Source organism: Dysidea avara, chromosome 8 (assembly GCF_963678975.1).
Source record: "Dysidea avara chromosome 8, odDysAvar1.4, whole genome shotgun sequence".
Taxonomy (NCBI): Eukaryota; Metazoa; Porifera; class Demospongiae; order Dictyoceratida; family Dysideidae; genus Dysidea; species Dysidea avara.
Genome location: NC_089279.1, coordinates 13,974,358 through 14,001,513, shown reverse-complemented (window position 1 = coordinate 14,001,513; position 27,156 = coordinate 13,974,358). Strand labels below are relative to the sequence as shown.

General features: G+C 38.2%; 1 protein-coding gene and 1 pseudogene across 1 annotated transcript in view; one reads left to right on the top strand and one right to left on the bottom strand.

The window, feature by feature from the left end:
- Positions 1 to 27,156, top strand: part of LOC136262912 (uncharacterized) — a 102,817-nt gene that overhangs the window by 53,480 nt on the left and 22,181 nt on the right. The window contains exons 28-51 of the mRNA XM_066057327.1: positions 6,674 to 6,832; positions 6,976 to 7,079; positions 7,211 to 7,314; positions 7,372 to 7,498; positions 7,547 to 7,605; positions 7,660 to 7,868; positions 7,921 to 8,042; positions 8,968 to 9,094; positions 9,201 to 9,378; positions 10,190 to 10,542; positions 10,591 to 10,666; positions 10,722 to 10,831; positions 20,776 to 20,856; positions 20,922 to 21,160; positions 21,226 to 21,373; positions 21,427 to 21,479; positions 22,602 to 22,845; positions 22,903 to 23,096; positions 23,151 to 23,305; positions 25,397 to 25,449; positions 25,557 to 25,673; positions 25,730 to 25,860; positions 25,920 to 26,091; positions 26,797 to 27,102. Coding sequence (XP_065913399.1) covers positions 6,674 to 6,832; positions 6,976 to 7,079; positions 7,211 to 7,314; positions 7,372 to 7,498; positions 7,547 to 7,605; positions 7,660 to 7,868; positions 7,921 to 8,042; positions 8,968 to 9,094; positions 9,201 to 9,378; positions 10,190 to 10,542; positions 10,591 to 10,666; positions 10,722 to 10,831; positions 20,776 to 20,856; positions 20,922 to 21,160; positions 21,226 to 21,373; positions 21,427 to 21,479; positions 22,602 to 22,845; positions 22,903 to 23,096; positions 23,151 to 23,305; positions 25,397 to 25,449; positions 25,557 to 25,673; positions 25,730 to 25,860; positions 25,920 to 26,091; positions 26,797 to 27,102 — 3,621 coding nt within the window. The remainder of the gene's footprint in view (positions 1 to 6,673; positions 6,833 to 6,975; positions 7,080 to 7,210; positions 7,315 to 7,371; positions 7,499 to 7,546; positions 7,606 to 7,659; positions 7,869 to 7,920; positions 8,043 to 8,967; positions 9,095 to 9,200; positions 9,379 to 10,189; positions 10,543 to 10,590; positions 10,667 to 10,721; positions 10,832 to 20,775; positions 20,857 to 20,921; positions 21,161 to 21,225; positions 21,374 to 21,426; positions 21,480 to 22,601; positions 22,846 to 22,902; positions 23,097 to 23,150; positions 23,306 to 25,396; positions 25,450 to 25,556; positions 25,674 to 25,729; positions 25,861 to 25,919; positions 26,092 to 26,796; positions 27,103 to 27,156) is intronic.
- LOC136263631 (zinc finger protein 862-like) lies at positions 2,129 to 4,337 on the bottom strand (annotated as a pseudogene).

Sequence of the window (27,156 nt, the reverse complement as noted above, 5' to 3'; positions counted from 1 at the left end):
ACTACTACATACACATACATGTCAATTGTGTGTATGATATTATTGTAATCTTTATACTTGTGATATGTAAATATATTTTTATATGTTATTACAGTTTAACATAGAATAGCTGTGTCACAATAATTACTACCAAACATGCATACAAAAATGTATTTGTGGTTAGTGCTGTGCAATTTTCACTAAGTAACTATTAGTACTTATGAACTTTTAGGCACATGACCTGCAATTTCCTTCCATCATTACACAGTTATATATATTAAAAATTATGAATTTAAAAATGAAGTAGGAATCCAAGTGATAAAAAGTAGTGAAACAAGATATGAACAATGGTAGCTATTACAGCATAGCTTGGTGGGAAATCCCTACTTTGGCATGATATAGACATTATTTTGTGTTCAATGCCAAAGTAGGAATTTCCCACCGAGCTATACTGTAATAGCTACCATTGTTCATCTCTTGTTTCACTACTTTTTATCGCTTGGATTCCTACTTTATTTTTTAATTTATAATTTTTTAATATACTAGTTTGTTTAGTTTTTCTTTTTGTTAAGGTATAGCTACAGCTAGCTATAAACATGTGACTGTTCTATTAGGGTGACTGCTGTGTTAGAGTATCTTGAGTCAGCCTGCAAAGATGTGCGCTTGCCCAAAAGGGACGTGGTTTCAGTCGATTATAGAGTATCTCTAGTCAGCCTTCCAAATTGAAGGTGTGTGGTCACTGAAATACAGCTAGTGCAAAATGGGTGTGTCATCGTGGTTTCAATCGATAGATCGATAATGTGTATAATGAAGAATGGGCGTGATCCTGTGACCTATCGTGAAAGTTATCTATAGTACCAGTACCTCCGTACAGTAGCCTCCGTCATAGATTATATAAGTAAGGAATATATAATGTATTCCTCCATACAGTAGCATAGTCTAAGTGCCTTAAAAATCTTGTGGCGTTTCAGCTATGCTGCTTAAAGAAAGTGTTGATAAGGAAATTTAATGCCTCGATATGGTTTCATTGGATGAAGAAGAAGACAAGCAGCCTGATTGAAGATAAAAGAAAAGACAAGGCGCAGCGGGCACACATTTGTCGGAACCCCAAAGGACACATCCCACTTGTGAGTTTGTTGTTGTAACGTAAAATGGTGGCCGTGCACTGCTTCGTTTGGCCTCTAGGCTTGCGGCTGTGGTCAGGCAGTCAGTCTAAATTCCAAGTTTTGGCGAGTTTTAAAATTCTGTACCTGGCCACCTGTAAGCGTTTTGTTGTATTTAATGCTGTTTTATGTATTATATGGACTAGTACTATTCCGTAAAGGGGATTTTCATCTCGTAAGATAATTCTAGGATGATTTTTAAAGGCGTAATTTTGGGCGGTGCGCAAAAGTTTCGGGGGGATTCCTACTTAAACAGTACGCCATTGTGATACAAGTTGTAGAATGCATATATTCTATCACAGCAATGATATCCATATGACCTGTTACAGCATTGTAACTAGGCTGGGTCAACCGAGTCCCATTTTTTCCAGGTCTAACCTGTTTTACAGACTGTCCAACTCTGACCCGAACTAGATCACGTGTGAAATAAATTAATTAGTTTAATGATGTGGAAGTTTGTTAACACATCATAATCTAGTCCTGCTACAGCCAGTTTCTTTTGTGAGCCACTTCTACTTATTTGGATTGGTATCTGTAAGCATTCGTGCAGCCACACCCATTTATCAGTAATTTTCAGTTTGTATGCATGAATCAATGTCTGTTACTGTCTACAGGCTTTTGTGGAATTAAGATCAGTGTTTGGGGTAGTTTTATAAAAGTATACAACATTTACACATTGTCCAACAACATGATCATGTCACATGATAAGGTGGTAATTACACATGTGACAGCTTAAGGCTGTACACACAAAGTAATATAATATGAAATGTTATTATAGTTACTTTATTTTATGGGTAATATGTAGCTGTAACTATAGTTTTAGTTGCAAATATTGGTATGTAATAAGAAATGAGATTCAAGAGAAAGAAACTGGTCAGTAAAAACTTCATTCATTTATTCGAGGTGGGATTTGTTATTGCTTTGTTACTTTGCTGTGGTTAGGTGTTACTCATTGGATTAGTAATGAGATTAGTAATGAGATCATACTATAATACTATAATATACAATACAATCATACAATCATACTATAATATTACAATAACTTCATTACTTAAGTAGGTAAAATGTTGCATTTGTAAGTAAAATTATGATGCTAGTTTTTATAGCATATTTTGTGTTATTACCACAGGGGGTTCCCTAGAAATTTTAAGTAGAGCGGTGTGAGAGTAGATATTAAACTTGTATGCGGGACATGTGAAACTAGGGGGGTCTGGGGGCATGCCCCCCCCCAGGAAAGTTTTGAAAATAAAGGCCTCTAGGATTGTATTTAAGGGCCATTTTGTAGCACTTTACAGGTTTTTGAAGCTACTGTGACATATATCAAGACAGAAAGGATCAAGACCATAACCTCTAGTGAATTTGTCCATGCATAGTGATATGCGTGATGATACGTATGTAGATAGTTGTAAGGATTTTATTAGTTATTAGTTTTCACAATCAAAAGAAATTGATCAATCAAACGTACATAATATATAATACACTCTATAATACATAATCAAGTAAACACCATGCACAGTTCTGTTATATAAAAGTACATAACAATTGTTACTGAAGGATACAGGTGTACATCGGTTCTTTAGCTTTGACCACTTCTTCACAGCTGAATCGAAATCAAAGTCTTGCATCACTGGACCATCTATGGATATTTTCATGCAATCATTGAGAGTATCATTGTTCATTCGGCTCCTCAAACGTGACTTGATTCTGCGAATTTTGGAAAAAAGCCCTCTCACAATCTGCTGTACTGATAGGTAAGGTTAAACATATGCGGCTTAGTACAGCAAAGTTTGGATAAACCAAGTGTAGTGAACTACCTTGATTTGCCAGCAGCTTTAACATTTCATTTATTGATTTGGTTTTGCAGTGAAGGATCATATATACCCTCAGGTTGATCCACTCATGCAACAAACCAACTTTGGAAATAAGAGGCGGGTCTCCATTGTCATAAAGTTCACCATGATGAGTTACCTTGTCTTCTCTGTACTGTTCTTCGCTGGCCTTTTCAGATGACTCAGGTAGATCTTTGGGATTAAATACTGAGAAAGATGTTAACTTACCAGTATCAGTATCAGGTAGTCGGTTTTGAACCTGGGAAATTAAAGCATTGACAATGTGTCTGCCTTTGGAAGGTATTTAAAGATTCAGCATTGTAAGATATGTTGAAAACTGACGGTGAAGACTTCAAATCAGTATCTAGCTTTTTCAATTGGGCACCACAGTGTTCTCTTAGATTTTTCAGCTCCTTGATGGTAGTTGATTCCAATTTCTGCAGTACTAACAAGTCGATATCTGGATATTGGAATATTGGAATATTCAACTCAAACGAGAGACAACTGGCAACACATCACACATCATGTACAGAGTTGCGAACTGTTTGACTACTTTGCACAAACCATGAGCCAAAGCTTGCCACTTGTCTTCAGCTTCACTTTCCAGACTGGTTATCACAGCTCGTAAAACTTTAACTAGTGTTTGACAGGCATTGTCAACTGACAGGCATTGTCAACTGACAGGCATTGTCAACTGACAGGCATTGTCAACTGACAGCCAGTGTTTGTCTACAGATTTCTTCAATTTTAGCCCCTTAATTTGCAGCAGTTGTTCAATGGCTTTTAATCCAGCCATTCTGACAGCACTGATCTCATAGAAATAAAAAAGTTGCTGCAGTGTTGGTTTAAAAGTGTTAGAAATATATCGAACATCATCACCTGCTTGAGATGCGGCCAGTACTAAGCGATGGGCTACACAATGTATGGTGGTAAGTAATGGTTGCCTTCTAGCCAGTCGAACAGCCACCCCATTGTAACAACCAGTCATAACATTTGCTCTGTCAGATGCAAAATCCACCAAGTGTGAAAGCAAAATAGATGACTTTTTGAGGAACGGTACTAATTGTTCTTCAATAACCTCAACAGTGCCATTGGGTAGTTCATCTATCAAAAGAAATGAATTTTTGACCTCACCAGAAGCAGACAGGTATCGTGCATAAATGACCAACTCTTTAATCACACTGACATCAGTGGATTCATCAATCATGATTGAATAATGATCACAGTGACGTAATTCCATCAGTTGACTTTCTCTCAATTGCTTACCCATAACTTTCAAGGATTCTTGAATAGTTCTTTGGCTAGTATACTTGGCATTTTCACCACGATGTAGGTGTTTGAAGACATCACACCCAATAAATTTCATTGCCTCAGTTAAGCTACCATAGTGGTTGGTGTGAGGAATCTCTGATTTTACTAGCCAGTAGAGACGCTACATTGCACCCTTCACTGCAGCATGCTGAAGGGATACCTGTGCCTAGAATGCTTGCCCTATTCCACCATTTGTATCAGCTGCCTGACGGACAGTTTCCAATTGCACCGCTCTAACATGCATTTCTGAGCTGAGATAGCGACGAATGCTATCCTTCCACATGCAGACACATGGTGTTTCATTTCATACTTTGGAGTGGTTGTATTTGTTTTCTGTTTTGTGCTTTCTGCACAACTTACAAAGCATACCTACAGCTTTACCGTCATCATCTGTCACTATCTCTAACCATGGAAACTCAAGTTTCCCACTTTCTGTCATAACCAATCAAATGCTTAGAATGGCTTCGCGAAAAGCCTTGTGATTCTGCAGTTGATTGGCCATGGCCTGTTGTGTGCTCTTGTACATTTCTACTGGTTGTCTGGCCTGTACAGTTTATTGCACAGTGACTGCTATTACCTTGAATGTTATCATCAATTACAACTGCTCCTGCAGTGCTTGGCCTAGCTATAATACTAGTCAGTGGTGGAGCAAGTAGTTCATATGAGGGGGCTGACTAGGCACTACATTGCCTCTGGTTTGGTAAGGTGGGACCAAAAAAAAAGAAAAGGTCTAAACCAGCTAACAATAGCTGCCCACCTCACCAGCTATGCCTTTATCGCTGATAAACTACATAAAAATCCTTACATAGCTTGCTACACACTGCTCTAATACTGTGACTGCTCTATTAAAGTATCTCAATCTTTATCGTGGTTTTCAGCCCCACTCTAAGAAGGATAATTTCGGTGTGATATCATTCTGAAGGGGAGTAAGCCCCCCCACAGCAGACCGAGGGGGGGAGGTTTCAGGCCCCCTAGCCTCTCCCCCCATCCTTTCCGCTGCCTATGATACTAACTTCAATATCATCACTCTCTTGGTTATCATCATCGCTCTCCATGCTTTTATAACCTTTTCCATTATTGCTTGCCTTGTCATTGCTCTCTTCATAGCTTGTCCTGTAATCATTTGTCTTGTCGTTCTCGTAGCTTGTTGTCGCTGTCATAACTACTTGTCCTGTCGTTGTTCTTGTGGCTTGTCTTGTCGTTGCTCTCATAACTTGCATTTGTCTTGTCATTGTGGGTTGTCTTACCGTCATTGTTCTTACTCTTCTTGGTGTTCTTGTCTGCGTTGCCTTGCCAGCTGTTGTTGTCATCGTTGTCTTCTTGCCAGCTGTTGTCTTCATCACTGCTATCAGTTATATGTGTACGTTTGCGTTTAGTAATAAATCGATCCATAACTACTTGTTAAACTATCGTGATTAAAACACACTAGCTCTGTACAGGTGTAAAACCCGCAATCAGTAATTTTCTTGACTTATTCTTTTTGATTGTGGGTTTTACTTTTTAAAATGAGTAGTGCGGTGCAGCACCGCTCTACCGCTTTATAGGGAACCCCCTGTTACACAAAAGGTAATAACATTATGTAACTCACTGTATAAGTAATGCTAAGTAACATGTTAACCCCGCAACGCTGACTAAGAACTAGTCTTGCGGTGCGCCAGCTTCTTTGGAAGCCATACCCACTTTAGTATTGGGAATATGTGATATTGTTTGTAAGCATACTGTATATGGAGCCACATACAGTACTGCTGTACTGTATGTAATAAGCATACTGTATTGATACACTAATTTATCAGTATGGTGTTTTGGAAGTTTGTAGGTTTGCACAAAGCCACACCTACTTAGAGGAAGCATATCTTGCTGTCTGTAAACTTATGTGGAACCATGTCCACTGAGTGATCATCACTTGTAAACCTTACCTGTTAGGTTTCATTTAGGTACTTTGTAATGACTTACAGTAACAGACTGTTCAAGTGCCCTAAACGTAGCTTTTAGTGCACTCCTTAATCCATGTTACATCTGGGTCAAATCTGGCTCTGACCTGGATTGCAATCCTGGTCAGCGAGTCATCCAGCTCAGCAGTAGTGACCCGATTTCAATGCTGACCCATTATGTGAAGAGGTGTAGTTTGTGCCCACACTCACCTGCCGGTTTTGTAGACCTGGTCACATGTGTGTTATAGCAGACCTAGGGTATTGTAACTCTGTCATGCTAGCAAGGTTAGCTCTGAAGTTATAGAAAGGGCTCAGAATATATTTTATTAATACTGTGCATATTTTGCATGCCAAATTGACATTAAATATAAAATTCAGTCCAGTGGTCCAGTCCAGTAATTAGACACTGAATTACAAGATGTACAAGTTCTTGTATACTAGATCTTGTAACTTTTAATAGAAACAATCAACACCAGAGGAAGAATCAAAGTATGCAAAACTCATGAATACGTTGGCCTGGTTTTTCTTCAAGCTACTGGTGTTTGGATATGTTGAAGATTTAGAAACTGGAATGGCATTCCGATTGCCTGGTGGTCTTACCTGGAGAATATATATAGAGGTATTTTGCATAATTCTAAGTATATGCTTCTAAATATAGATTTTATTCAACTCAAAATAGGAAAGTTTGAATTTATCAATTTTACCTCCATGCGCATTTGTGTGCGTGTGTGTGCGTATTAACTGTATGTATTTTTCACATAGGTTCCATCACATTCTGATAATGTGAAACACAATTTAGAATGGTTTTGCAATAATATTCCAATATTTCAATTGCTTGGAATTCCTACATTAATAGACAAAGACAGGTAAGATATCCTCAGATGTTAATTTAATGTACAATATATGTTGTTACCTGACAGCCCATCATGTACTAATTAGTAATTTAGATTTAATTTTATGGTATTTGGCATGAATATAGTTTTCTTTTATTTTAAAGATCTTATGATGTTGATAATGGTGTCCAATTAGTATGCAAATATTTAAATGCTTATGAAAATCGTGGTGCTAACAAAGGCATTAACAGATTGTATTCTGAACTAGGTAAATTTGTGGTAATTTTGGTGAGTATTTGTGTACATGTGTTCATCAACATTTCAGCTCCAGCAGTATTAATAAAGTTTGGTGAAGACCCTGATTTACCAGAAGAACTGTGTCATAAGCTACTAAAGAAGTACATGCCGTCGCATGTGACAACAAGTAAAGTGTTGCAGCGACTTTTCATCAGGTATGTCACAGTGCTTATTGTGGTGGTAAAATTGCTAACATTTTGCAGATATATGGAAAGAAGGTGTAACTTCTTAGAAAGATTCCCAGCTTTTAACTTTAATTCTGGTATATGGCTTTGTTTTATTGTAGTTCTATAATGATTGACTTTATATACAATAGGATGTGGTACACTGTTTAATGATAAACAAGCCAGTCCTAGTGCAATCAAGGATATGGTTAATAACAGTATAATAGTTAAATTGAGAGGACGATATTACTCAAACACTGCTCATCTTGGTCAAGTGTTGATGGAAACTATGCTGCAGGAAGTTTCTGAATTTTGTAAAATTGATGTTCAACAAAATTGGGCCACCCAAGCACACCAACAGGTATTCAAGTTAATGCTTGTGTGTAAAGTATTTGCATGTTGTTGTTGTTTAGCTGATATACGAATCAGATGAAGGAGCAGGAACTATTCAGTTGATCACATTAAAGCCAGAGGATCTTGATCCACGTAAAACTAAGCAGTTCGAAGTTTTAGGAATTGAAATTCCTACCATAAAGTATGTTAATATATTTGCATTACATTCACATGTTGATGCCAACTGAAGAACACTACTATATAAACTGACATTGTTAGTTTTAACACTTACTTTGTTTTAGCATCAATTTGAAGTCAGTTTCAAACCTTTTAATTGCAAAAATCTGGGGTTGCACTACCAGACATCCTGAAAATCTTCTTTGTAACTAGTACAACCATATAACAATATTTATGGGAACATTCCCCCCACCTCTCAGAAAGTGTTTTGTGACATGACAATGTAATACACATTGTCGAACAATTTACTTAATTGTATAAAGCGTGAGAAATACACACAGTTATTATTACTAATGCATGACTACGTAATGGCTTCTAAACTGGCAGTGTATTAAGTTCGCCTAACTACATTAGTCCAAAAACCACCGGAAAGCATAATTATTTTTGACTGCTTAGACAAGAATCAATTATTGTTGTAACAACATTCACTCACTTGTTATAATGCGCTGAAAAGCAATGTCTGGTTTCTCCTATCTATCTTGTGAATGCTTTGTATGACAGCCATTTTATAATTGTCTGACTCGCGTGAGCTTTATATCATGATTCTCCAATAAATGGCTAAGCTACTAGTGATTATTTCAGCTTGATACTCTACAGGTACACTGGCATGCATGTTTTTTAAGTGTGGAAATATTGTTTTTTGGTCCTGTTATAGTTTAATCCCCGGGCCATGTGTTGTTTGTTATATCAGAAATGTAATGGCACAGATTGTGTAGTCATAGAGTTGATGGTTTGAGAGTTGCAATATTTTGATCATACATAAAAGCCATTATTGGTGAGTCCATTGTCGCTAAAGATTACATGTAGGTTAGCTTTGTTATGTGGTCTGTACTCATATTTTATAGGTGAATTTTTTTGTTCTATGAATAGTAACTCTGTTTCTGTTTTAGAGAGCTTTTGGGCAGGAAGAAATTGGATTTTTACCTTTCATCTGCTCTTGGCGTTCCACTTAAGGAAGGAAAGTTACAAGACATTGATGACTCACATTATGTGCTTACACTGGATTATACAATAAAGGTACAGTATGTTGGTAGAAAGCAAAAAACACTTTTAGATGACATGTGGTACATACTTATTGTGCTAGTGTGAGAGCTTACAAACTCTTGTGTCCCCTCCAATACAGATGTTAAATATTCATGAACGGCGTGAATGTGGTATACCGGTGATCATTGAGGGAGAAACTGGTGTGGGGAAGACTGCATTAATCAACATGCTTTCAAAATTGTGGAACCATGCTTTGATCAATGAATGGAGGATGTTGAAAGCAAGAATCATAGAGACGTTGTACCTCAAATCCTTAGGTAATAGATTCCATCATTGCATATTCTGATAATAGTAATCATCATCATTTGATAATGTATATTGTAATGCAGTCAAGGAAAGCCAATGCATCCAGAGACAAGTGTGGATTTTACAGGAACCAAGAAAACACAATTTTCATGCATTCGTACCTCAGTAACAACACTGCCAAAATTACGCTTCTTCTTCAGCTAAGTTCCGCCTGTTACACATGAAGAACATTATGAGAAGTGTCTCTGCAATCAGTCCAGTCGCTATGGAAAATATGGTCAATAAGTGTAATACCGGCCACAGGGAAACCATATTGATTACTGCAAATTAACATTTTTGCATTGTCAGTGAAAAGAACTAGGACACAAAGGAGGACAAACATAACTCCATGATGTGTGCATTGTATGTACTGCGGTATGCCAAAAGACACTTTTCTGGCTGAAGCGATGTCTAGTAGTGAAAAAATCACACTTGTATATCAAATTACGGTTGTACAGTATGAAGACATCAGGAAGGCAGAAAATTCTGCTAAATACATAATTTTAAAATTCTCTAGCAACTTATTGGAAGCATTTTTGGCCACTCTGGAGACACTTGATTATACGTACCTAACCAATATTGCCAAGATGTCATGACAGTATTGTAGGGCTGGTTTTGGGTGGTCAGAAAAGCCCAAATCTTCATGATCCCACTTATCAAGAGTTAATATAGTGTGTGTGTGTCCCCCTACCACCACTATTATTAACTCTTGGTACTATCGTACTATATGATGATAATTTGCTATGTCATCAATTTTTTAAAATTAATTGTCTGTTCATATAGATCATGACAGTAATCTTAAAAATATCTTGAAGCAGTTTGAAAGCACTGATCAGCAACTAGATAAACACTTGGATGCCCCTGATAAATATATTACTGAAGAAGACATTACTCCTTTATTAGAAATGGGTCATTCTTTGTCACAAGGCGATGATGTACCTTACTATGAGTTCATCAACAGGCATATACTGCAGTTGGTCAAAAGTGCAAACGTATTGGAAATGCTTGATGTAGATGTTGAAACTCCTCCAGATAACCTTAACCAAAGTCGAACAAGGTTACTTAGTACCAGTGTTAAAGAAGAATCAGTTGTTAAAGTGATGGTTAGAACTGCAATGGATAATCCATCACCGCAGGTAAAAAGCTACTTGTTTATATGACTTATACTATATTTATACTCATAGAGTACTGCTAAATTGATATGCTCCTTACTAAATGGTAATTTAGTTACTACATTCCACAAGCTCAATATTCATGCAGGTAAATTGTTATGCATAGATAATGATTGTAGTTACAACTATTGTCACTCTGTTAGCATTGACTCCAAAAGAAATCCATGAATTTTTCATTCCAATTATCAACTTAGCTAACTATCTGAAGAGAGTGCACAATTCTAAGAAGCTTAAAGATACACCAGTGGTGACTGTAAGTTGACACTGCTGATCCTCACATTGCAAGCACAATACTGTGTCTGTTTATTTAATGTGCTATTCATTGTTGCTATGTTATATACTGTATTTTCCACTTAAGTACTATGATTCCATCTTATGAAACTACCTAGTTATGTACCTACCTCTTTTGCATCTACTAAAGAAACATTCCTTATCATACAGTATGGTAGTACTGTATAGTAGGGATCATGGAAATTTGGGCTTCCTTGCCCAAAAATATCACCTAAATGGCAGTATTGGTTAGGCATATCCAGCAAGTTTCTACAAAAAATATATTCAACTGAATTTTCTGGTAATTGACTGACTGATTAACTGACTGATGCCTCCAGTCAAGCATAACTCGACAATGGATAAGGCTATGGGCTTGATTTCTTCACTGTTTGACGTCGCTTTGGCCTGAGACATGCTTTTTGCCAACTCTAGCAGCTACGAGGAGTCCTCCTTTTTGTCCCATTTCTTTCTCCTCTACCATGTTGGTGTTGATTGGCAATAACTTGCGATACATATGGCTCAGTACTTTATTTCCCTAATTGACTGGATTGATTTCAGAGGTGCTTCTCATACTATTCTTCGTTTGTAACATTGTATATAACAGGTAGAAAAGAAGCTGAATGGTGATTTTGCATTTCAGTCAATGGTAATTTGGGGGTACATTCAGTCATGTAATTAATATGTCTGGCACCATTCCTTCCTTTGATGCGGTTTGTGATGTTAATAAATTAATGTTACTACAAAAAGTAAACAAACAGATGTAGAGAAATAGGGATCACAGATAAAAAAGCAATGAAACAAAGGAGGTCATCTACACCTGCAGCTATACTAATGGATATTTCAGTCATAGCTATGTGTACTATTGACAGGTTGAAGTATGTATAGCAAAGCCTACTTCAGTCTTATGACTATAGCTTGACTGCTAAAGTGAATTCTTGTAACTTTCTATCCAAACCAAAACAGCCAAGCTGTGAAAAAAAGTGTGGGGCTCCCAAAAAGACCAGGGTGAAAAAAGTTGTGGAGACAGCCAAGAAATAACTGTGATGGTAAGTCAATTGCAAAAATTTCAATAACGACAATTCAGGTGAATTTTTTCTTCCAAGTTTCACTAGATTTTGGCTCAAAATTCACCTGAATTGGTGTTATTAAATTTTTTTGCCATTGGCCTACCATCACAGCCATTTCTTGGCTGCCGTTTTGATTCCTTTTTGGGGGCCACACCCAGCTTGGCTGTTTTGGTTTAGATATCATTTCTTTTTTATTTTGCAAGCTACAAAGCCAGCCATAAGCTGGTTTTGGGGCTTCCTTTTAACTTTTTTTCTTTACTACAGGAATTATTGAGCAAGAGAAAGAATTATTTGTGTGTATAACTTTGTGTTTAATTATCACGTACGTAGGTAATAAGATGACTTGTTACATAACTGAACTGTAGCTGAACTCTTTGAGCTCTCCACAGGGTGATTTTTTTTCTAGGTGATGTAATGTAGCTGAACTTTCTACATGTTCATAGCTGAACTCTCTCTGTATTGTCACTTGATTACAGCTGAACTCTCTACAGGATGACCAAATGTTCTAATAGGGTGACTGCACTATTAGAGTATCATGATCAAGTATTTGTTACACGTAGTTGGTTTCTGCAATGTAACTCATTGTGATTTCTCCAAAGCCACTTAAAGGTTATTCTATGATGGCTAATCCACCTATATTTTCAGCTCATTCTTGTAAGCTGTTTGCCTAGTAGACATGGTAACTAAACGTCTTTTATTGATCGTGTGATTATTACACACTGTTGGTTTTTTATGTATATTGTGGTCTTAATCTTTCAAACCACCAAAAGGCACTCCTACAATGGTTACTCTATCTACAGAGCTGATTTCTCTAAGCGGTTTACCCTGTAAGCATGACACAAGTTAGATCTTATTTTACACGAATAATTGATCACAACTCCATAAATTGTTTATCATTGATCTGTAAAATTATGATTGGAGTGCACATCTGTAGCGATTTCCTTCAAATTTGGTATGTGGACTCTCCTACATGGTGAGCAACTCTACAGCAAAATTGGTTATGGAATCACAGAGCTACATATGTGTTAAAATCACGTTTTCTCAATATACCCACAGTGTGGCACGCCATCTTTTTTGGGACACACATTTTGATTTTCTCTATAACAAGCTTATGCATGATTGAAGTGATTAGTGGCCAAAGGGACAATGCCACTTTAGATTTTTAAAACTATATTACCTTGAATTACAGCCAGCCTCATATAAACACCTGGTCCCATTTAGTCACCAGAAGTATAGAGTATCATAATAGGAAATAAACGCTGGATCTCAAATGAATGCTTAGTGTAGTGATGATAATAGTCCAGTTGCATGTAAGATCTTAGGAATGCAATTAGCGTTAATGGCCCATTGTGCAACCACTGGATGCTGTGGATGCTCATAAAAATGTATTGAAGCCATTGGGAAACGATGATAACCTACAGTAAAACTTCCGTTACTTACAAAGTATACGGTATGTTCCAATTTTCTGTACATGGAAAGAATCTACATTGATTTCTCTATCGTTTGGTGGTTATCCGCTGTGAATAGGATGAAAGATGCCTGAGTTATAGGGCCGTGAAGTTAGAAAAGTTACCAGACAAGGCTTTTTACAGCTGATATTCGTAAGAGTTAGAAAATCGTTCAAGAACGCCAACAAATCTTAACAATAAGCTTTGTAGTGAATCGCTTTTCAGGAAAGCGCTGATTCGACATAACAGCCAACTAAGTTAATAGCATGTTCAGCAAGCCTTGATACATTGTCCAGGTGATTGTAACGCTTGTCCTTGTACTGTAGGTACCTGTGGTAGACAACGAAAACAAGCAACTGCCTGTGTATTTCATCTCCGAAGAACATTTTCGTCACTAATTCCATACTTTACTGGCTCATAACTCGCTATTGGCTTAGCGTATTTACAGCAGACAAACATCACCGGGTGTAGAAATCAATGTAGTTTCTAGTGCTGCTTAAAAAAACTCGGATACCTCCTTTATTTTCAAGGTGACAATAGATTTTGTGTCCATGGTCGTCCATTTCCTAATGGTTTCTGTACAATTTTATGCCTAACCACAGCATCCAGTGGTTGCACAAATGCAATTAAAAGATCAATTAAAATACTTTCCCTTACATGCAACTGGACTATTCCATGCAGTATCTTGAAAGATGAAGTGAAGAAGGTTTTGTAGACTTCCTTTAAAGTTTGAATCTGTGAAATGTACTGAGGAAAGCATCAAAGAAACTGAGGTATGAATTTGATTCTAAGAAATACGTGAATGCTGAAACGTCATATAATCTCTGGTTTTCTATAGTTGCCAGTCTCGTTTAGTAGCCAGGGTGAAAAGCTGCTTGAAAGGAATAGATTCCCACGCCATAATTTGGGACAATACAATAGCTTGTGTATAATAGTGCGCATGTTAATAGATGTCATCACTAAGTAAAACAACAGAAGTTGAAATTCAAAGTAAACTCTTTGTCAAATTTAAATTCAAATGGTTATCCTAATAATTCAATCTAATCCAAAACAGCCAAGCTGTAAAAAAAGAGTGCGGCCCTGAGAAAGGCTATGGTGAAAAAAGATGTGAAATCCAAGGTGGCGGCCAAGAAATGGCTGTGATGGTAGGTTAATGGTAAAAATTTTAATAACGACAATTCAAGTGAATTTTGTGCCAAGACCAAGCGGCACCAAATTCACTGAATTGCTGTTATTAAAATTTTTACCATTAACCTACCATCACAGCCATTTCTTGGCCGCCACCTTGGATTTCACATCTTTTTTCACCATAGCCTTTCTCAGGGCCGCACTCTTTTTTTACAGCTTGGCTGTTTTGGATTAGATTTCACTTCTTTTTGCATTTGTATACCCCAAAGCCGACCAATGGCCGGCTTTAGGGCTTTTTAACCTGTCATTTTTTTCTTTACTACAGGAAGAAGAAAAGATGAAGCAGGGTGATTTCTTTGTAGCTGACCTCTCTGCAAGGTGATCCTTCTAGCTGATCCCTCTACCAGATAACTTGTTTGTAGCTGAACTCTCTGCAAGGTGATCCTTCTAGCTGATCCCTCTACCAGATAACTTGTTTGTAGCTGAACTCTCTACAGGGTGATTTGTTTGTAGCTGAACTCTCTACAAGGTAACTTCTTCTAGCTGATCTTTCTACAGGGTGATTTGTTTGTAGCTGAATTCTCTACAGGGCGATTTGTTTGCAGCTAAACTGCTGAACTCTCTACAATGTAACTTCTTCTAGCTAAACTCTCTACGGGTGGCTTGTTTCTAGCTGATCTCTCTACAGGGTGACTTGTTTGTAGCTGAACTCTCTACAAGGTAACTTCTTCTGGCTGATCTTTCTACAGGGTGATTTGTTTGTAGCTGAATTCTCTACAGGGTGATTTGTTTGCAGCTAAACTGCTGAACTCTCTACAATGTAACTTCTTCTAGCTAAACTCTCTACGGGTGGCTTGTTTCTAGCTAATCTCTCTACAGGGTGACTTGTTTGTAGCTGAACTCTCTACAAGGTGATTTGTTTGTAGCTGAACTCTCTACAAGGTAACTTCTTCTAGCTAATCTTTCTACAGGGTGATTTGTTTGTAGCTGAATTCTCTACAGGACGATTTGTTTGCAGCTAAACTCTCTACATGGTAGTTTCTTTGTAGCTGAACTCTCTACAATGTAACTTCTTCTAGCTGAACTCTCTAAAGGATGACTTGTTTCTAGCTGATCTCTCTACAGGGTGACTTGTTTGTAGCTGAACTCTCTACAGGGTGATTTGTTTGTAGCTGAACTCTCTACAAGGTAACTTCTTCTAGCTGATCTTTCTACAGGGTGATTTGTTTGTAGCTGAATTCTCTACAGGGAAATTTGTTTGCAGCTGAACTCTCTACATGGTAGTTTCTTTGTAGCCGAACTCTCTACAGTGTAACTTATTCTAGCTGAACTATCTACGGGTGGCTTGTTTCTAGTTGATCTCTCTACAGGGTGACTTGTTTCTAGCTGAACTCTCTACAAGGTGATTTGTTTGTAGCTGAACTCTCTACAAGGTAACTTCTTCTAGCTGATCTTTCTACAGGGTGATTTGTTTGTAGCTGAATTCTCTACAGGGCGATTTGTTTGCAGCTGAACTCTTTACATGGTAGTTTCTTTGTAGCTGAACTCTCTACAATGTAACTTCTTCTAGCTGAACCCTCTACATGGTGACTTGTTTGAAGCTGAACTCTCTACAGGGTGATTTGTTTGTAGCTGAATTCTCTACAGGGCGATTTGTTTGCAGCTGAACTCTCTACAAGGTAGCTTCTTTGTAGCTGAACTCTCTACAATGTAACTTCTTCTAGCTGAACTCTCTACGGGTGGCTTGTTTCTAGCTGAACTCTCTACAGGGTGACTTGTTTCTATCTGAACTCTCTACAAGGTGATTTGTTTGTAGCTGAACCCTCTACAAGGTAACTTCTTCTGTAGCTGAATTCTCTACATGGTAGTTTCTTTGTAGCTGAACTCTCTACAATGTAACTTCTTCTAGCTGAACTCTCTACAGGATGACTTGTTTCTAGCTGATCTCTCTACAGGGTGACTTGTTTGTAGCTGAACTGTCTACAGGGTGATTTGTTTGTAGCTGAACTCTCTACAAGGTAACTTCTTCTAGCTGAACTCTCTACAGGATGACTTGTTTCTAGCTGATCTCTCTGCAGGGTGACTTGTTTGTAGCTGAACTCTCTACAGGGTGATTTGTTTGTAGCTGAACTCTCTACAAGGTAACTTCTTCTAGCTGAACTCTCTACATGGTGACTTGTTTGTAGCTGAACTCTCTACAATGTAACTTCTTCTAGCTGAACTCTCTATGGGTGGCTTGTTTCTAGCTGATCTCTCTACAGGGTGACTTGTTTCTAGCTGAACTCTCTACAGGGTGATTTGTTTGTAGCTGAACTCTCTACAAGGTAACTTCTTCTAGCTGATCTTTCTACAGGGTGATTTGTTTGTAGCTGAATTCTCTACAGGGCAATTTGTTTGCAGCTGAACTCTCTACATGGTAGTTTCTTTGTAGCCGAACTCTCTACAGTGTAACTTATTCTAGCTGAACTATCTACGGGTGGCTTGTTTCTAGTTGATCTCTCTACAGGGTGACTTGTTTCTAGCTGAACTCTCTACAAGGTGATTTGTTTGAAGCTGAACTCTCTACAAGGTAACTTCTTCTAGCTGATCTTTTTACAGGGTGATTTGTTTGTAGCTGAATTCTCTACAGGGCAATTTGTTTGCAGCTGAACTCTCTACATGGTAGTTTCTTTGTAGCTGAACTCTCTACAGTGTAACTTATTCTAGCTGAACTATCTACGGGTGGCTTGTTTCTAGTTGATCTCTCTACAGGGTGACTTGTTTCTAGCTGAACTCTCTGCAAGGTGATTTGTTTGTAGCTGAACTCTCTACAAGGTAACTTCTTCTAGCTGATCTTTTTACAGGGTGATTTGTTTGTAGCTGAATTCTCTACAGGGCGATTTGTTTGCAGCTGAACTCTTTACATGGTAGTTTCTTTGTAGCTGAACTCTCTACAATGTAACTTCTTCTAGCTGAACTCTCTACATGGTGACTTGTTTGAAGCTGAACTCTCTACAGGGTGATTTGTTTGTAGCTGAACTCTCTACAAGGTAACTTCTTCTAGCTGATCTTTCTACAGGGTGATTTGTTTGTAGCTGAATTCTCTACAGGGCGATTTGTTTGCAGCTGAACTCTCTACAAGGTAGCTTCTTTGTAGCTGAACTCTCTACAATGTAACTTCTTCTAGCTGAACTCTCTACGGGTGGCTTGTTTCTAGCTGAACTCTCTACAGGGTGACTTGTTTCTATCTGAACTCTCTACAAGGTGATTTGTTTGTAGCTGAACCCTCTACAAGGTAACTTCTTCTGTAGCTGAATTCTCTACATGGTAGTTTCTTTGTAGCTGAACTCTCTACAATGTAACTTCTTCTAGCTGAACTCTCTACAGGATGACTTGTTTCTAGCTGATCTCTCTACAGGGTGACTTGTTTGTAGCTGAACTGTCTACAGGGTGATTTGTTTGTAGCTGAACTCTCTACAAGGTAACTTCTTCTAGCTGAACTCTCTACAGGATGACTTGTTTCTAGCTGATCTCTCTGCAGGGTGACTTGTTTGTAGCTGAACTCTCTACAGGGTGATTTGTTTGTAGCTGAACTCTCTACAATGTAACTTCTTCTAGCTGAACTCTCTACAGGATGACTTGTTTCTAGCTGATCTCTCTACAGGGTGACTTGTTTGTAGCTGAACTGTCTACAGGGTGATTTGTTTGTAGCTGAACTCTCTACAAGGTAACTTCTTCTAGCTGAACTCTCTACAGGATGACTTGTTTCTAGCTGATCTCTCTGCAGGGTGACTTGTTTGTAGCTGAACTCTCTACAGGGTGATTTGTTTGTAGCTGAACTCTCTACAATGTAACTTCTTCTAGCTGAACTCTCTACATGGTGACTTGTTTGAAGCTGAACTCTCTACAGGGTGATTTGTTTGTAGCTGAACTCTCTACAAGGTAACTTCTTCTAGCGGATCTTTCTACAGGGTGATTTGTCTGTAGCTGAACTCTCTACAGGGCGATTTATTTGCAGCTGAACTCTCTACAAGGTAGCTTCTTTGTAGCTGAACTCTCTACAACGTAACTTCTTCTAGCTGAACTCTCTACATGGTGACTTGTTTGAAGCTGAACTCTCTACAGGGTGATTTGTTTGTAGCTGAACTCTCTACAAGGTAACTTCTTCTAGCGGATCTTTCTACAGGGTGATTTGTTTGTAGCTGAACTCTCTACAGGGCGATTTATTTGCAGCTGAACTCTCTACAAGGTAGCTTCTTTGTAGCTGAACTCTCTACAATGTAACTTCTTCTAGCTGAACTCTCTACATGGTGACTTGTTTGAAGCTGAACTCTCTACAGGGTGATTTGTTTGTAGCTGAACTCTCTACAAGGTAACTTCTTCTAGCTGACCTTTCTACAGGGTGATTTGTTTGTAGCTGAATTCTCTACAGGGCGATTTGTTTGCAGCTGAACTCTCTACAAGGTAGCTTCTTTGTAGCTGAACTCTCTACAATGCAACTTCTTCTAGCTGAACTCTCTACGGGTGGCTTGTTTCTAGCTGATCTCTCTACAGGGTGACTTGTTTCTAGCTGAACTCTCTACAGGGTGATTTGTTTGTAGCTGAACTCTCTACAAGGTAACTTCTTCTAGCTGACCTTTCTACAGGGTGATTTGTTTGTAGCTGAACTCTCTACAAGGTAACTTCTTCTAGCGGATCTTTCTACAGGGTGATTTGTTTGTAGCTGAACTCTCTACAGGGCGATTTATTTGCAGCTGAACTCTCTACATGGTAGTTTCTTTGTAGCTGAACTCTGTACAACGTAACTTCTTCTAGCTGAACTCTCTACAGGATGACTTGTTTCTAGCTGATCTCTCTACAGGGTGACTTGTTTGTAACTGAACTTTCTACAGGGTAATTTGTTTGTAGCTGAACTCTCTACAAGGTAACTTCTTCTAGCTGATCTCTCTACAGGGTGACTTGTTTGTAGCTGAACTCTCTACAGGGTGATTTGTTTGTAGCTGAACTCTCTACAAGGTAACTTCTTCTAGCTGATCTCTCTACAGGATGACTTGTTTCTAACTGAACTCTCTACAGTGTGATCTGTTCATAGCGGAACTTTTTACTGGGTGATTTGTTTGTAGCTAAACTCTTTGCATGATTGTTTCTTTGTAACTGAACTCTCTACAAGGTAACTTCTTCTAGCTGATCTCTCTACAGGGCAATTTGTTTGTAGCTGAATTCTCTACAGGGTGATTTATTTGAGCTGAACTCTCTACATGATGGTTTATTTGTAGCTGAACTCTCTATTAGGTACCTTCTTCTAGCTGATCTGACTACAGGGTGACTTGTTTGTAGCTGAATTCCCCACAGAATAACTTACAATGTAATATAACTGAGTAAATTATAAATGCAGCTGAATGCTTTATTAGGGTGACTGTTCTATTAGAGTATCTCGATCTCGCATTTGCTGCACCTAGTTGCCTTTCGAATCATAACTCAGTGATTTGTAATCCGATTCTTCTGTACTACTGCAAGGACCTTCTATGATGATTATTCCAGCTACATACTGATTTTCAGCTCGTTGCTCTAAGCGGTTTGCCTGGTAGATACGAAAACTAATAGTTTTTTTATTCATAAAAATCGATCGCGTAATTTTGACACAGGTTGGGTTTCGTGTCATATCTCCATGGTCTTTATCCCGATTCCTTTCAAACCACAAAAAGGCACTCCTACGATGGTTGCTCCATCTACATATCAATTTTCAACTGATTCCTCCAAGGCGTTTACCCTGTAGGCGTGACAGACCTTCGACCTTATTTTACGCAAATAATCGGTCATAACTCCGTGACTGTTCATCGGATTCCTACCAAAGTTGGTACGGAGATCCGCCTTAATGAGCCCTTTAAGTGTGCCAAATTTCAGCCAAATCCGAGCACGCATTCGTGTTTTATGGCGAATTTTGCGAAGTGTGCGAAATGAAGAAGATGAAGAAGAAGAAGAAGAAGAAGAAGAAGAAGAAGAAGAAAAAAACGAAGAAATTAAAACGAAATTTTGTTCGCTCGTATCTCGGAAATGGCTGGAGCGATTTTCTTCAAATTTGGTATGTAGACTACCCTAGCTGGGCGGCACGTCTCCAGCAAATTTGGTTCCAATCGGATAAGGGATCACAGAGCTACATAGGTGTGAAAATTGCGTTTTCTTTCTTCCTGTTAATATACTCACGGTGTGGCGCGCCGGCTTCTTGGGCCGCACGACACACTATCGTGTGTCTTGATTGTTTATCCTAAATTCTATTTTGATGCTAATGATGACCTTTTTAATAGGTATTTTTGGATGAGCTTAACACCTCTTCTTGCATGGGTCTATTTAAAGAAATGATTATTGACAGGAACTTTGAAGGAGAGGTATGTGCATATGTGAATGTTATGCAGTGTTGTATTAATGTTCCAATTGTATTCATCATCTACAGCCTCTACCATCTAATATATTTCTGGTAGCAGCATGTAATCCTCACAGAGGTAATAGTTTAGCAATTCATGAGAATAAGGATGAACACAAGGCAGAGACATGGGTCAGAGGAGCATATTATGTACAAAAGTTACACCCTACATTGAGATTCCTCATGTGGGATTATGGATCACTGAACAAAGACCAGGAATCAGCTTATGTTAAAGCAAAGATGATCATGGTTAATGATGATTTTGGAATGTGAGTTAAATTGGATGCATATAGTGTACCTATACGTACCTACGCACTTAACTGTATTTATTTAGTGTACAGAATATAGCTTTCAGTGAACTGGTGGTCAGATGTCAAGAGCTAATCAGAGAGTTTGCTTTTGACCAGCTAAAAAAGTTTGGAGTTGATAAAGAAGAGGCCATACTTCGTGCTACAAGTAGTGTTAGTCAAAGAGATATTCAGGTTTGTTAACCTATGTATGTAGATATAAAGATATTTCTTTTTCTGTTTTGCAGAGAGTCTTCACATTTTATAGCTGGATTGTGAAAACCTATGAAGCATTACAAACGTGAGAATTTATGTGTAGTTTGAGTGTTTATTATATAGTTATACAACAGCCACGAGTGCTCTACCTGATATAAATGCACGAGCCTGAGGGCCGTCAGGCCCGAAGGCAAGTGCGTTTATATAGACAGAGCACGAGTGCACGTTGTATAACTGTTATGTACCACTCACCTAATAGGTGGGGAGAGTCTCACAAGACAGCTGTAACATTTATAAAGGCCAGGTTTCTAACATCGATTGTGGGTAACCAAGCCGGACGTTGTGATGACGTTCCCCCTGCAGTACTGCAGCCACCTGAGATATTGAAAACTAGTACGCTATGGGTTATATCACTAACCTGCATTCACTGTTCGACTCTCATCATGTAGTGCTCAGCATGCCAGCGTGATCACTCAATCGCCATATAGACTAAGTGCCAGACTAATCGCCATAGGGATTCTCTCGAGCGAAAAGAAGTAGCTAAATAGACGGTTTAAGTAAACAAAACCTAACTACTAAACGATACTAGTCTAATTCTTACTATTCACACTGGCTAAACTCAAATCTGGTGGCATGACAAAACTGGTTACCACAATCGAACGTAAAGGTTAGTATTATTTAGAATATATTCGTTTTATTGAGTCATCGTCAAAGTGGACTACAGTTTAATCTGGACTAAGATGGCACCAGACTAGTAAGGTGTATAAGTACGTTTATATATATGTAGACTAGAGTTGTGGCCACCCGCGTTGGTTTTTTCGATCGCCATTGGCTGCTTGTAAACATTATACGTATTGGTGACGTTATGGCCCACAATCGATGTTTACATGTCTGGCTATAAAAGAATTCCAGTGATCTGTGAAGTGCCTTTCCACCTATTAGGTGAGGTGTCGTAGTGGTCTTGGCCACTGGCACTTGTGCTATACTGCACAAAACTGCAGCCAGTGCAATATCTGTATATTGCACTGCGGTCGGTGCATTATAACTTATAATGCACTTGTTGCGGTCTACAAAACCGCAATCAGTGCGTTATAAGTTATAATGCACTCGCTGCGGTCTACAGCAGTGCAATATACAAATTATGGCACTGGCGGTGCCTTTGAACTGCCCACGCAGAGTGGTACATATGTAGCTTTGATTTGTACAGGCCTGTTTCAGAAGGACTGGCAACCAGTACTATGGTCATGGGAGATATGCCTGCTGCTTGTATTACGAAACATCCAATGATTTCTGAGGAACTAGATCCAGCCGAAATGAAGCAAAGAGCATTACTAGTTGCTCTTGGTCTTGTGTATTATATGAGATTAGACTCTAAATATAGAACAATGTTTGCTAATGAGCTGGATAAAATGATTCCTGGTGTTAAATTTCTCACTGCTTTTACAGAAGAGGTACGTATAGAAGTATTACTAATGTTTTCATGCTATATTGAACATGTACATACACAGATGGACTTCTATATTAATGAACTCAGCTTACCAGCTGGCATAGCCAAGACTGAGGCTCTAAAAGAGAACTTGTTTGCTACAATAATCTGTACAGTGACTAATACTCCACTTATTATTGTGGGTGCACCAGGATCATCAAAAACACTTTCTTTCAACCTCACTGTATCAAACCTTAAAGGACCTGAATCCAAACAGTAAGGCTTGTTTGTATACATCTATACATAGTGGTTGAATTTTTGATCATATAGTCAACTATTCCGTAACACTGAAGTGTTCAAGTCCTTGGATCCACATTACTACCAGTGTTCACGACGTACTACCTCAACAGAAATTGAGACAGTGTTCCAACGTGCTATAAATAGGCAGAGAAGTCACAAGAGTTTCTCAATGCCTATACGTTGTGGTAAGCCTAATAGTGGTATAAATACACATTACATATGTATGCATGTACATACATATGTACAAAATGTTTTGAAAGTGCACAGCAGTGTATCAAGACACACGGTAGTGTGTCATGCAGCCCAAGGAGCCGGAACACCACACCATGAGTATATTTACAGGAATTAAGAAAACTAGATTTTCACGCATTCGTAGCTCCGTGCTGCCTTTGCAAAACAAGACGATTTTTGCTGTGGACACACCCTCCAGTGTCAGTAGTCAGCATACCAAATGTGAGCAAGCATTCCTGAGATATGAGACTTCAAAAATTGATTTTAACTAATCATTCTACAGGGTGATTTGTTTCTAGCTGATCTCTCTTGTTTGTAGCTGAACTCTTTACAGGGGTGACTTGAAATGTAGTTGATCTCTCTATGAGCTAATTTGCTTGTAGCTGAAGCGGCTGAGCCCCCTATAGGATAACTTGTTTGTATCCGAACACTTACAGAGTGATTTATGTCTAGTTGAACTCTCTACAAGGTAACTTGAAATGTACTTTGAACTTTCTATTGGGTCACTTGTTTCTAGGTTGACTAATTTCTAGCTGAACTCTCTACAGGGTGACTTGTTTCTAGCCGATCTCTCTATACAGGGTGATTTGTTTCTGGCTGATCTCCCTACCTACAGGGTGACTTAAAATGTGTAGTTGCTCTGACAGGGTGACTTGCGTATGTACGTATCTCTCTACAGGGTGATTTGTTGCAACTGATCTCTCTATAGGTAGACTTGTTTATATCAGCTTGATCAAGTCACCCTGTAAAGAGTTCAACTACATTTCAAATCACCCTGTCTTCAGCCAGAAACAAGTCACCCTGTTGAAAGATCAGGTACAGTGCAAATCTCTCTACAGGGTGTTTTGTCTGGTAGGTATAGCAAGTAATCTTTTTTTTTGTTAGCTAATCTCGATCACATATTTGCTGCACACTGTTAGTTGTTTCACTGTATTTTCATAGTCTTTAACTCAATTTCTTTCAAACCACACGAACGATTTGGAGTTTAATAGTTAACTTATCCATGTGCCAATTTTCAGCTTCTTCCCATAAGCAGTTTACCCTGTAGGCATGACAATATATTGGTGTAATTTTTTTTATGAATCATTGTTAATAACTCCTTGACTGCTTATTGTATTCCAGCCAAAGTTGGTACCAATATGCACCTCTATATCCCCTTCTGTGTGCCAAATTTCAAGGCAATTGGATATCGTATTCATATTTTATGACAACTTTTGTAAGTGTGCAAAAAGACAAAGAAAAATGAAGAAAATAAGCCAATATTTGAAGTCTCTCGAGAATGTTTGCAGCGATTTAGCTGAAATTTGGTATGTATTCACAGTAAAAGTTGTTTTGTTTTATAAAGGCAACACAGAGCTACGAATGCATGAAAATTGCATTTTCTTCATGTCAAAAACCTGCCTTCTTGGGCCACACGATGCACTACTGTGTGTCTTGATCTGTTGTATAACTATCTTATTTTATAACTACCCCATGTGAAAACAGCTAAACTGTACAACAGAGTACATCCATGAACATAAAAGTAACTGGTATGGCCAAGAATGATGTGTTAATACATCTAACTATAATTAACAAAGATTTACATTTACATTAAACCGTTATCATTTTGGCTAGTGTTCTAACTTCTATCTTTCTGCATTCCAGATTATGTCCTTTAACTTCAGTTGGCTATTAATTTGGCCACCTTTTTAGCAGTCAATGTAGGGAAAAAAGAAGCTAAACTGATAGCATTTGACATTTTTCTAAGAATTTTTGGTACAAGAGTCTCCACTTCAAATGAGTTGGTATGACTCCGTGTATACTTAGCTGTAGATTATGTATGTGTGAACATTTCTCACTTGAAAAATTATGAAAAGACCGATTTGTGAAAATTTTCTCCCTCTAAAATTTGAATTGTGCATGATGAATCACAAAACTTTACATTTGAAAAACCCATTATACAGCATGCGCTGCAGAAAAGCATTAATCTGTTGACTGCTACTTAAAACGTTAATGTTTAATTAACAGTATTCTGTCCTTATTATACTTGATATTGTGTGTTTCAGTTGTTTTCATGGATGAAGCTGGTTTACCAGAAGAAAGTCATGAGTCATTGAAGGTATAGTTTACTCATATACAATATGTGATGAGTATAATACATATTTGTGCGTATGTGTGTATATATAGTGTGTATGTATGTATGTATGTACACTGTATGATCCTTAGGTGCTTCATTATCACTTGGATCAACAAGAAGTAGCATTTGTTGCTATAACAAACCACATTTTGGATGCAGCAAAGACAAACAGAGCTGTTAGTCTGTTTAGACCAACTGCTTCACAGGTATACAATATACGTAACTCCTGCACAAATTATGTGCTTGTTTATATTACATGTAGAAAGACTTGGAAACACTTGCTAAAGGTTGCTTATGTACTAACCCTGACAAACCACCAGCAGAATTTAGACATGCATTAGAAACCATTGTAAAATTTTGTCCTGCTTATAATCAAGTTATGAAGGATAAAAGGTCGGTTACACCAATATACATCACGTTGCTGTTGCATTCTCCCTACCATATATATGTAGATTGGAGAAGTTTTTTGGCCTAAGAGATTTTATTCATTTCATCAACTACATTCGACGACATCACCAAGGTGATATGAATCCACGACTTGTGCTAGAGTCATTGGAACGAAACTTCAATGGAGCTGTCAATGCTGTGGGCTTTGAAGAAATTTGCAAAATATTTTTTGATAAAGTGAGAAGTCAATATTGTAGTTGGTGTGGTATTCAAGCAAAACGTCTGAGCTGTGAAAAATGTGTGGCCACTGTCTTGAAAGGACAAAGGGTGGCAGGCAAGAAAAGGCTGCAGTACGTATGTAAACATTATTTGTGGCTATTTCTTGGCTGCCACCTTTTTAAAATTAGTTTTGGAGACCACATAGTATTTCGCAGCTTGGCATATCACCACAGAACAGTAGCACTGTATAGTAGGGATCATGAAAGGTTTGCATTACTCACATACCTATCCTGCACAGTGGCAGTATAGGTTAAGCCCAAACTTGCCTTCAGAGTGACCAAAAACGCTTCCATTAAGAATTATAAATATTGTGTGGTTACTGACTGGCTAATTGACTAACTGATGCCTTCAACAAGCATAACTTGACAATGGTTAATATTGCTACAGGCTTAGTGTCTTTGCTGTTTGACATTATATTCAGATACAAGCCACAGCACTTATCTGAGGGTGGCTCTTATGACAACGATTCTAGGTTGTGTAGTGGCTACTATGTTGTACGAGCCACAGCTATTAACTAGTCAAATACAGTACATGAAAGTCATGTTTTCTATATAATACACATTATTTGTCACACACCTGTCCTGGCTTTTCTTGGCTGCATGACATAATGCACTGTGTCTTGATCAGAGTAAAATACGGTATTGTGCATGTACATCTTTACAGGTTGGCTATAATTTGGATACCTTGAAGAAAAGAACCATAATAGATATATTGCGTAGTAGTCTTGATGATAAGCCATACAGCAATAAGTCGGCTCAAATGGGTTTACAAAGAAAACCTAATAAAATATTACCAGGTGATAAATACCGAGAACACGATACTCAAAATGAAGTCCGCTACAAACTGATCATTGATCCCAGTGAAGATGAGTCAGTAACTCAACTACTGTTCATGTTTGACATTCTTAAACGTGAAAACACTCGTACTTACATGTGCAGTGATTTTCCTGGAGATGGTCAACTACAAAAAGTAAGTTCACCAGTTATTTATACATGATGCCATACCACTGCATTGTTGTTATTA